The sequence below is a fragment of the Ursus maritimus genome, unplaced genomic scaffold (genome assembly GCF_017311325.1).
Source record: "Ursus maritimus isolate PB19 unplaced genomic scaffold, ASM1731132v1 scaffold_29, whole genome shotgun sequence".
NCBI classification, from domain to species: domain Eukaryota; kingdom Metazoa; phylum Chordata; class Mammalia; order Carnivora; family Ursidae; genus Ursus; species Ursus maritimus.
The window spans coordinates 34,392,304-34,404,374 of record NW_024425452.1 but is presented as its reverse complement, the minus strand read 5'-3'; the positions used below and the strand labels follow the sequence as shown (position 1 = coordinate 34,404,374).

The window sequence follows — 12,071 nt, the reverse complement described above, 5'->3', positions numbered from 1 at the left end:
GTTAGTATTGATAAATTGAAGAACATAAAATGTCCATTGTGCTCTTTTCTCTAGGTTTTAATTTTAAAAAACAAGCCGGGTGGGGGGGACCAAGAAGTGATTATTTTACCACCATCTCTCCTCTCCCATCAATAGTTATTTAATAGCATCTTGATTAAAAACAAATTACTCAGGGGTGCCTGGGTGGCTCAGTCAGTTAAGCATCTGACTCTTGATCTCAGCGCAGGTCTTGATTTTGGGGTCGTGATTTTGGGCCCCGCCCAGCATGGAGCCCATTTAAATTTCCCCAACTGAGCGATTTGGTTTGTTTGTTTGCTTGCTTTTAGGGCCAGATAGTGGATATTATGAAATTATTGTACATTATTTCAGGTATAAAAATGCTATTATGGTTTTTTGAGAAGATGCCCTTATAAGGAAATGCATGTTGAAGTATTTGGGGTATTTAAGGGTGAAGTGTAATGAGGTCTATAGTTTAAATTCATATAGCTCAGAAGCAATTTTGCCTATTTTAGTATTCAAATGAGAAAGGTTTTCAAAGGTAATCATCATACAGCAGTTGCAGATAACGTCTCTGGCTCCGCCCCCCACCCATGGGAGCAGGGTGTCAGTGGGTAGTATAAACAGGATAGCAAGTCGTTCTGTAGTTGGGAGAGGTAGATAAAGTAGTGTCATTGCACCATGGTGACATCAGTGTTACTTTCCCAGAGTTCTAAATGTAATACTGTAAATTATGAGTTAAATGGAAGTCAGCATAGTCTGATGGCAGAAGCAGTAAAAGTAAAGCATCAGATAAGAGGTGTACATTTTCCCTAAGTTTTCCGTTTCTTGGTGAAAGTATTTATGTATTTCAGTTTGCCAAAAATGTGTGACGTTTATTTCATGCTAATACTAGGCTTGTGCTGTCTTTGTCAGTAGCTCTTTAGTAAAAACTATTATCCTATTTAATCACAAAGTAATAAAGACAATATTGGCTACTTTCTTCAAAATGCTTAAACTTTATAATAGAGGTTTATTTTAAAAGGTGTTTTTCAGAACTCCAGAGGAAAAGTACTAGAGATAAAGAAACTAAGTAGTTATATAGCCAATAATTTGTAATATGTGTGATGTTTTGTATTAGATATTGAAACAAAATAATGAGTGTATTCAGTGAGCTTAATTAATCCAATGAACTTAATTCCTGTGGCAATTTATTTCCATGTTAGAATTTGGTAGTTTTAAAATATGGGAATTTTTTTTTAGTACAAATAAAAGTCATTAGTTGGTTTTCTTATATTTTTCAAAAAATATTTGAGGAAGAGCTCTCTTAACTCAGCGCCTCTAACATAATTTCCTAGGTACTTCTAAAACATTTCCAAAATCAAGTTAACGAGCTGCAGGGTAAACAGGAGTCTCTTGCAGTTTCTCAAGTTCGAGAAGAAATCCTACAGAAAGAGGTAAGAAATAACAAAAATATTGTACTAACATAAGCTTTTCTTAGCCATTTCATATTATTTTTTACATACATTTTAACAAGTGTACAAACAGAAATAACTTATATTTATCACGTGTCAAAAAATATTAATAACTTGTTTATGGTAAGTCTGCTTTCCCCAGATGAAACTCTCAAATATTAAGTTTCTTATATATTTGATGTTGAGATTTTTCTGGACACTGAGGAAGTGGCGGGAAGGGGTATTTGGTTCTTTTGATTTTTTTTTTTTTTTTTTTAAGGAGGCAAAATTGGATTGCTAAAGCCATTTCTGCATTAAGTACTAATACTATTTAATTTGGTTAAGAAATAGATAAAGCAGTCGTTACAGTCCTGCTGGATCCCCAGTAACAATATCATGGGAAATAGGTCTTTCTGGAAACTCACCATTTTTATTACTCTAAGATCCCTTTGATGATTCTAGAAAGTATTAAAAAAAACAGATAAACTGTGCATTCTATTCTTTGAAGCATATACACCATTTTTTATTAAAGAATTTATTAAACCACACAAGCAGAACATAAAACTAATTGCATTATGAAAAGATTAATGTAAAAACACTCCACGATTATGTAACTATGAATTAAAAAGTCTTGTTTCAGGAATCGAAAGGCTGTAGCTCAGCATATGTACATTCTTTTCAGTGTTTACGAGGTACATAAACTTTGTTGTATAAGCAGTAATTTAACAGAACTTCACAGACCTAAAGTAAATTTTGAGGGAAAGCAATAAAAGGAAGTATGTTCTAGTGTTTGCAAGGTAAAGGTCAGTTTTAGTCAAGTTACAGTGTTCTTAGTTTAAGAATAGCTAAACTGTTTTGAAAATAGAAAAGCTGCAACGTGATTTTCAAGCCTGTTTACTGGAAAACTAAGTCAAACACTCCATCTCTTGAATAAAATAATGACAGTCTGCCTTTTTAATGTGCAGTACATTTAAAATAGTTGTTCTAACAGGTCTTATTTATTCCCACTACTGATAACCTTTTGCAGGCCCTCAAAAGGATTTTCTCTCAGGCCAGTGGGAATAGTTCATTTTCCCAGCCCTGCAGGAACTCCCGAATTATTCAGGCTGCCATTTCCTGGGGCTTCGAAACTGCCTCTGGGCGGCCAGCTGGGCAGTCCTAGAGTTCACCTTGTATGTTCCCCACCCCTCCGAATCACGGTCCTGCAGTGCTGTTAGCTGGGATTTGAAAACAGTTGTTTCATCTATCTTCTGGTTTTTCAGTTAAGAAAGGAGGGTAAATCCAGTCTCTTTCTGACCACAGGAAAAAGCACAGTACACATTTTTTAATGGTAGCAAATTCTGTTTTGTCTTTTGACTGCTTGTTTGTTGTTATTCCACCTCTATAGAAAAAACAGCAATTTAAAATTTTCCAACTTAGTTCAAGACATTGGGAAGTAAACCACCTCCCACTAGCATGTTAATCATGAAAACCTGAAAAGATTTTTCTAATTTCTGCATTTTGTTCCATGCCTCTGTTACCTAAAGTGTTGTTAAACCACATCTCTTTAAAATCCTATCTGCTGCAATAGGCTGAAAACATTACCAAGCCTCTAGTGTATATTCATTCAGTTGATGCTAACTCAGGCGTGTATTCCGCAGATCTTTTTTTTTTAATATTATAATGATAAAGGTAATTATTCATGTTTTAGCATTCACCATAGATTTCCAGTCTTATTTTTCCACTCACTGTTGACTCCAACAGTCTATTTCCTTGCATGCTGAAATTGAAGAGAAAGGACCTGAATCTTTACTCAGACTCCTTAAATTTAGACAACTCCGAGGACTGCTGCTATTATTGCTTGTTTCCATGTTCTGCAGTTAGTACATGCATTTTATTGGTCATAGTTTCTTTTTCATCAATAGGATTTTGTTTTGTTTTTATCTGTATAGTCTATACAGATTCTAGAAACCAAGAATGACCTTTAATATGAACCCAAGGACTATTATAGTGACTCCTAAACATTATCAAAGTTCTTATTGTAATTTGTGTCAGTTATTCTACAGCTAGCTGCTTTTATTTTATGAATGAATAGTAGGAATGGTTTGGGGGCTTATGATAAGATCTGGGTTTAAATTCTTAAACGTGTTAGTGAGCCTTATTGTGGCAAGTCAGGTAAACATTTAGAGTCCTACAGTGACTGTAGGCAGCACTTGGTACTCTGGCTGTAGGCCCAGAAACACAAGGCAACAGCAGGCATTTCTCTCTTTGGTGTGAGTAGTTCCCACAGCAGTCCACACAGCTGTTCCGGGAACAGTACAGGCACAAGGGAATAAGACTCACATCCGGCAGTTGGAGGAACCACCCAGGCTCAGACTCCCCACCCTTCACAAGAACCAGCGTCTTTTATCATAACCCCTGCATAGTGGATCCCACAAGGACATGCCCAGGGCAAGAGTCACTGCACTCAGGAGAGTCCACACCTACCACTTCCCACCAGGTATTTCAGTTCATAAAAGCCCTCCAAGCCCAGCGGATTTTCCACCGGTTGGGGCGTTACCATAAGCAGTGTACGTAGATGACATCTACTTTTATCAAGAGAACAAAGCTGGAAAGTGAATTGAACCCAAGGCCCGTTTCTCATGCAGAAGGAAGAATTACATTTACCATTTACCCACAGCCATTTGCTAGTGTTTTTAAACTCTCTCAGTCTCAGGGTTTTGGGTTTCTTTTAGCTACTAAATGGAATAAAATCTACTTCCTCGCATTTAAAAAAGTGTTTCGGTGTCAGGCACTGTCGATAGGCTTTTGGGATATAGAAATGAGTAGAACACCTAAAGGTGTCACCCTCAAAGAGCTTGCATTCTAGTAGGTGGAACAGAAAAATAAACAGATACATATAGACTGTAAAAGCCCCCAGCTGACTGTCTTTGCATCAAACTCTCATGCCCGCCTCCAAACCAGGCATCGACAGCAGACAGTGGACAGCAGTAATGGGCTTATTTCATTGATCAGTATCTCCTTCAGTGCTAGACCACATTAGAATCCAGACTCACTGGACTGAGTGTTCACAACCACTAGCATTCGTGCCAGCAATGTGGCCAGGAAAATTCACCATCCAGTAAGTTGCAGAGTATGAAGGCACATGAGATGGGTGGAAGCGCACAGACTCAAGCAGTCATGATAAGCAAAAATAGCAGTAATTTTATGGTTCAGTTTGAATCGAAATTTGTAGTTTGTAAGATTATCTACTCACCAGCGTATAAGAGGACCTTGTACAAACGTCTTGTCTGGGAGGAAGAGGCCTGCGGGCCGTGCGTATGGATCATTGGAATTCCGCTACCCGGGCCTCCTGCTGCTCGTGGTCAGTGATGTCTGTCTCCTTCAGTAGGAAAGTATGGTCATCCATCTTCAGTGACAGGATCTGGGGGAGTCATTCTTTCGCGTTAGTAAAATAATAAACTAATTAGATCATAAGAATTTTATTCATTAAGGAATATATGCTTTTTATTGATGTTATTCACTTCTATCCCTGTTGAGTATGGATTTGTTTATAAATAATATTTAATATATTTTAATTAATATATTAAATATTTAAAAATATTTAATATATTTTTATACTAAGATTAATATATATTAGAGAAATTAGAAGGTATAAAATTGCCCGTGATCCCATTGCCCAGAGTCTATTTTGCTATATATTCTTCCAGATTTTATTTATTCATGTATAGATACAAATACTGTGAGGGTGTGTGCTCGTGCGTGTACACAGGGAAGAATACATGTTTGTGTATGTGTGTGTGCATATATATGATTTTTAAAGGATGCTTTTCACCTAACAGTAAATATAAATATATTCCCATGTCAGTACATATCTTTTCTCATTTTTTCCAGTTCTGTTGAGATATAATTGACATACACTACTGTATAAGTTTAAGGTATACAGCATAAACATTTACATATATCACGAAATGATTACTGCAGTAAGCTTAGTTACGATCCATAAAGAAAAGACGATTTTTCTTACCTTATGATGGGAACCCTTAGGATTTACTCTTAACTTACATGTACCACACAGCAGTGTTAACTGTGGTCATCATGTTGCACATACATCCCTAGTATAGTCACCTTAGAACTGGAAGTTTGTTCCTTTTTGATCACTTCATCCAATTCCCCTTTCTCCCACCTTTTCCTCTCCACCTCTGCTAACCACAAATCTGATCTCTTTTTCTATGAGTTTGGGGTCTTTCTCTTTTTTTTTTCTTTTTTAAAGATTGCACATGTAAGTGAGATCATAGGATATTTGTCTTTCTCTGACTTATTTCACTTACATAATACCCTCAGGGTTCAACCATGTTACCACAATGGCATGATCTCTTCCCTTTTTTGTGGCTGAATATTATCTCATTATATGTGTGTACGTATAGATCACATCTGCTTTATCCATTCACCCATCAGTGGACACTTGGGTTGCTTCCACATCTTGGCTATTCTAAATAATGCTGCTGTGAGCATGGGGGTGCAAATATCTTTTCAACATAGTTTTTTGAAGTTAAATACCCAGATGTGGAATTGCTGGATCGTATGGTCATTCAGTTTTTAATTTTTTGGGAGCCCCCATATTCATTTTCATAGTGGCTGTACCAGTTTACAACCTCACCAACAACATACATGGGTTCCCTTTTCTCCACATCCTCACCAGCATTTGCTGTCTCTTGTCTTTTTGATGCTAACCATTCTAACAGGTGAGGTGATATTGCAGTTCTGATTTGCATTTCCTTAATGATTAGGGATGTTGAACATTTTTTCATGTACCTACTGGTTATTTATCTATCTTTGGGAAAATGTCTGTTTGGGTCCTTTGCCCATTTTTTAAATTGCATTATTTGGGGGCTTTTTTGCTTTTGAGTTATATAAGTTCTTTTAAGATTTTGAGAGAGAGAGAGCATGAGTGGGTTGAAGGGCAGGGGGAAAGCAGACTCCCCGCTGAATAGGGAGCCCAATGCAGGGCTCAGTTCTGGGACTCTGGGATCATGACCTGAGCTGAGGACAGACGCTTAATCGACTGAGCCACTCAGGTGCCCCCATAAATTCTTTATATATTAATCCCTTGTCAGATACATAGTGTGCAGATATTTTTTTCCATTCCATAGATTGTCTTTTCATTTTGTTGATTCTGTACAGAAGCTTTACAGTTTAATAAAGTCACAACTTTATTTCGTTGCTTGTGCTTTTAGTGTCATATCCAAAAAACTATTGCCAAGACCCATGTCAGAGAGCTTTTCTGGGTTCACGTCTTACATTTAAGTCTTTAATTCATTTAAGGTTAATTTTTTTTAGTGGTATCAGAGATCTAGTTTCATTCTTTTACATGTGAATATTCAATTTTCCCAGTACCATTAATTGAAGAGACTGTTTTCTCCACTGAGTAGTTTTGGCTCTCTTGTCAAATATGACTATGTGTCTATTTTTGTATCAGTACCATACTGTTTTGATTACTATAGCTTTATAATACAACTTGAAATCAAGAAGTAGGATGCGTCCCACTCTCTTCTTTCTCAATATTGCACTGACTATTCAGGGTCTTTTGTGGTCCATATAAGTTCTAGGATTGTTTTCTCTATTACTATAAAAAATGCTGTTGGGATCTTGATAGGGATTGCATTAAATCTATTGATGGCCTTGGGAAGTATGGACATCTTAACAGTATTCTTATACTCCATATTCCTGGATTATAAGGATTTGGGGATATAGGAATATGGATTATAAGAATTAATACTTCACATTTATTTTGTATCTGCTTCAATTTCCACTATCAATGTCTTGTAGATTTCAGTGTAGAAATCTTTCACCTTCTTGTTTATGCTCATTTTTAAGTATTTTATTGTTTATGATGCTTTTTAAGAGAATTCATTACTAGTGTACAAAAACACTACTGATCTTTGATTTTGTATCCTGCAGCTTTACTGAATTCATTGATTAGATCTAACAGTTTTTTGGTGGAATCTTTATAATTGTCTATATATAAAATCATGTCACCTGCAAGTAGAGACAGCTTTAATTCTTTCCTATTCTGATGCCCTTTATTTTTTTTCTTGCCTGATTGCTCTGGCAAGGGCTTCCAGGACTATAATGAATAGGAGTGGTGAGAGTGAGCACCCTTGTCTTGTTCATGGTCTTAGTAAAAAACCTTTGAAGTTTTCACCATTGAATCAGGAGTTCAATGTGGGCTGTGATATATCATTATTATTTGAAGTACATTCCTTCCATACCTGATTTAAGAGTTTTTATCGTGAACAGATGTTAAATTTTATCAAATGTTTTTTCTGCATCCTTTTATTGTGATGTATTACACTGATTTTTGTATGTTGAACCATCTTGCATCTCAGAGATGAATTCCACTAGATCATGATAAATGATATTTTTAATGCACTGAATTCAAATTGCTACTATTTTATTGAGAAATTTTCCACTTATATTCATCAGAGATAGGGCTCGTAGTTGTCTGATAAAATTAGGGTCTTTAAAAAAATTTTTTTTGAGATATTATTTTTCAGTTATCTCTGCACCCAGCGTGGGGCTTAAACTCATGACCCTGAGGTCAAGAATCGCATGTTCTGGGCGCCTGGGTGGCACAGCGGTTAAGCGTCTGCCTTCGGCTCAGGGCGTGATCCCGGCGTTATGGGATCGAGCCCCACATCAGGCTCCTCAGCTATGAGCCTTCTTCTTCCTCTCCCACTCCCCCTGCTTGTGTTCCCTCTCTCGCTGGCTGTCTCTATCTCTGTCAAATAAATAAATAAAATCTTTAAAAAAAAAAAAAAGAATCGCATGTTCTACTAACTGAGCCAGCCAGGCACCCCTGATAGTCCCTTTATGTGGCTTTGTTATTAGGGTAATGCTGACCTTATTAAATGAATTTGGAAGTGTTCCTGCCTCTTCTATATTTTGGAAGAGTTTGAGAAGGATTGGCATTAATTCTTTAAATGTTCGGTAAAATTCACTTACAAAGTCATCTGGTCCTGTTGGGAGATTTTTTACTTACTAGAATTCTCATTCACTTGAGTACTTCATTCACTAGACCAGAACTTCCAGCTGGTGTACCAGGAATGGGTTCCCTGTGGATAAGATAGTGATGACTGCAAATGTTGTCTCATTACAAACTCAAAATCGTTTTTCAGTCATTAAAAAGTTTACAGAAGTTAAAGTGATATTTAACCATTATGTGTATGACAGTACTAATCATCCCACTTAAAGTCTGCAAATTTCTTTGGCCCCTGATGATATCATCAGAGATGTGTCCCACATTTAAATATTTAGATTTATTTAAATTTGCTCCTGATTTGCTTATATTTTCACATTTTTGAAACTAATTAGGAATTATATTGGGTTTGGCGGCGGGGGGTGTTCTTTGTTTCTTGGGTGGTTTTTTTTTTTTTTTTTTTGGTAATGTTATCAGTGTTTTTATTAGGTACTGAATGTTTTCCATGGGAAACATGATTGAATTTGTTAATTTCAGCCATTTTCACTTGCTTGTTATTTTACCTTTTGATACTAACAATTAGTAAATTATCATAATTATGTGGTATAAAGAAAATACATTTATTTCACCAAGCCCAGTATGAAGATCTCTCAGATCCCCTGTTTTACTCACTGGCGCCATGAAAATATTCCCATTTTCTCTGTGAACCATGGTATGAAAAAGGAGAGCTACCACACTAGACTGTAACCTCCATGAGGATGGTCTATGTCTTTCATCTCTGTATCCTCAGGACCTAAGACAACAGCCAGGACAGTAAGAATTTGGTATATTATCTCAGAAAGAGGTTGAACTCTTTCTGGGTGTTGGGTGCCATCCTGTGTAGGGTGCTTTAAATGTATTATTTAACCCTAAAAGTAATCAACCTTGTTAAATACACTGATACTTTATTAGCAAAGCTGAATATACCAGACAGTGCCCACCTTCATTTTGAATGCTATAATCAGCCTGGCATACATGAGAAGAGGTGGTCCAGTCATCTGGAACCTTTTGGATTATGAGGTCATTTCAGAGCTAGGATGAACCTTTTCTTTCTTGAACATAGGGAATGCAAGCTATTAACAACTCAAGATATTTTTCTTATTAACAAGAAACCTCCTCTCTAGAGAAATTTTATACAAAGAAAATGCAGCAAATATTCTTAAAACTACCTGGTAAAAAATTTTATATTTCTTATCAGTTTTTCATTTATTTCATACCTTAATTTTAGATTGCAAAACTCCTAGAAGAACTAAGAGAAGCCAGAGAAAACCATACACCAGAGATGAAACATTTTATGGGCTTAGAAAAGAAAATTAAACAGATGGAAATGAGACATCAGCAAAGAGAGCAGGAACTTCAACAGGTAAAGTAGTAAATTATATTTACATACTTGTAAAGCTCTTCCCTTTTAAGTACCTCCCGTTTGCTGTAGTTTTGCCATCCCTAGCAATACTTCCTAAAGTATTTTATTGTGTATTGATATTAAGAATAAAAATACAGCTTTTAAGAACATATAAGACTTTAAATTTCAAATACCTAAAGATTGGTTTGTCTTATCTCCAGAATAATAGAGAAACAACTTGTTTTGTTTTGGGGTTTTTTTTTTTTTAAGATTGTTTATTTTAGAGAGAGAGAGAACACAAGCAGGGGAAGGAGCATGGGGGAGAAAAAGGGAGGAGGGGAAAGAATCTCAAGCAGGTTCCAAGCTGAGCATGGAGCCTGATGCATGACTTGAGATCACAACCTGAGCCCAGACCAAGACTCAGATGCTTAACCACCTGAGTCACCTAGGTGCCCCTCATGTTCTTAATTATTGATGGTTGCCTAAAAAGTTAGCTAGGCATTTTACCCTGGAAATGGGTCTTTGGAAGCCATATTCCATATTCATTTCATAAATGTTTGTAAGAAGTAGAATTACATTAAAATGTAATCATTTAAAATATATGCTCAGCACTAGTAATATCACAGTTACTCAACTACGAACAGATAAATAGAAATTTAAAATGGCAGAAGTAAGGGCATAACGATTTTAGGCATTAGGCTTTCTGCTGATATTTAGCTTTGCTTAAACGGTATATTGGTCTGCTTGAGCTGCCACAACAAAATATACACTGAGTTGCTTGAAAAACTAATTTTCTCACAGTTCTAGAGGCTAGAAGTCTAAGATTAAATTTCCAGCTGATTCATTCTGGTGAGCCCTCTGTTCCTGGCTTGCAGAGGCCTTTCCTCAGCATGTGTGCCTTGGGGTGAGGTAGGGAGAAGAGAGAGAGAAAGAGCTCTCTGATGTCTTTTCTTATAAGGACACTAATCCAGTCTGATCAGGACCCCACCCTTATGACCTCTTTTAACCTTGATTGGTTCCTTACTCCAAATACAGCCATACTGTGGGTTAGGGCTTCTACATATGAAAGGGGGGTTGTAGGGACACAAAAAATTCAGTCTAAAACAGTGTAAATGTATATATTTTTTGAAAACAAAAAATACCACAGAAATGCAAAGGTTTATGGTTGACCTGAGTTCCACAGAGAAACCATAGTTCTGTTTAATCATATCAGAATTTTAGCTCTTTATCATTATTGGAACTGCAAAATGTAAAATGGACAACAAAGAGATTAGTGTGATTGATTTCTCATTCTTACATAGGGTGACTGAATGGATAAAAAAAGGAAAAAAAAAAAAAAAGACCTCTTTATGCTACCTACAAGAGACTCACTTCAGACCTAAAGACACATAGATTGAACATAGAGATGGGAAAAGATATCCCATGCAAATGGAAATTTTTTAAAAAGGTAGCAACACATATCAGTCATGAGACAAGGGCATTACATAATGATTAAAGGATAGTCTAACATGAGGATATAACAATGGTAAATATGCAACCAACATCGGAGCACCTAAACCTATAAATCAAATGTTACATACAAGGAGAAATTGACAGTAATATCATACTAGTAGGGGATTTTAACACCCCCTCTTACATTAATGGATAGATTATCTGGACAGAAAATCAATTAAAAAAACAGTGGCTTTGAACAACACATTAGTCCAGATATACTTAATGGATGTTGGATATAATATGCTATATAGAATGGCAGCATATACATTTTCAAGTGCACATGGAATGAGTTTTAGGATAGATCATATTAGACCACAAAATAAGTTTCAGAATATTAATAAGATTGAAAGCAAAGCAGGCATCTTTTCCAACCACAACAGTATGAAACTACAAATCAGTTACAAAAAAAAAAAAAAATAGAACACAGTTAAATACATGGAGGCTAACTAGGGTGCTACTAAATAATCAATAGGTCAACGAAGAAATTATAGAGGAAATTTTAAAGTGCCTTGAGACAAATAACACATTCCAAAATCTTTTGGACACAACAAAAGCAGTTCTATGAGGGAAATTTTTTATAGTTATACAGGCCTACTTCAAGAAACAAATAGCCCTACATTGGGCTCCCTGCTCAAGAGGGAGTTTGCTTCTCCTTTTCCTTCTCCCTCTGTCCCTCCTCCCACCCACTTGTGCTCACTCTCTCTCAAATAAATAAATAAAATCTTTAAAAAAACAAAACAAAAACAAAAACGAATATCTCAAGCAATCTAACATCACACCTAAAGGAACTAAAAAGAAGAACAAAGCT

General features: G+C 36.1%; 1 protein-coding gene across 1 annotated transcript in view; it reads left to right on the top strand.

The window, feature by feature from the left end:
* Positions 1-12,071, top strand: part of CEP162 (centrosomal protein 162) — a 100,809-nt gene that overhangs the window by 77,016 nt on the left and 11,722 nt on the right. Inside the window, exons 25-26 of the mRNA XM_040643710.1 lie at positions 1,335-1,433; positions 9,656-9,790. Coding sequence (XP_040499644.1) covers positions 1,335-1,433; positions 9,656-9,790 — 234 coding nt within the window. The remainder of the gene's footprint in view (positions 1-1,334; positions 1,434-9,655; positions 9,791-12,071) is intronic.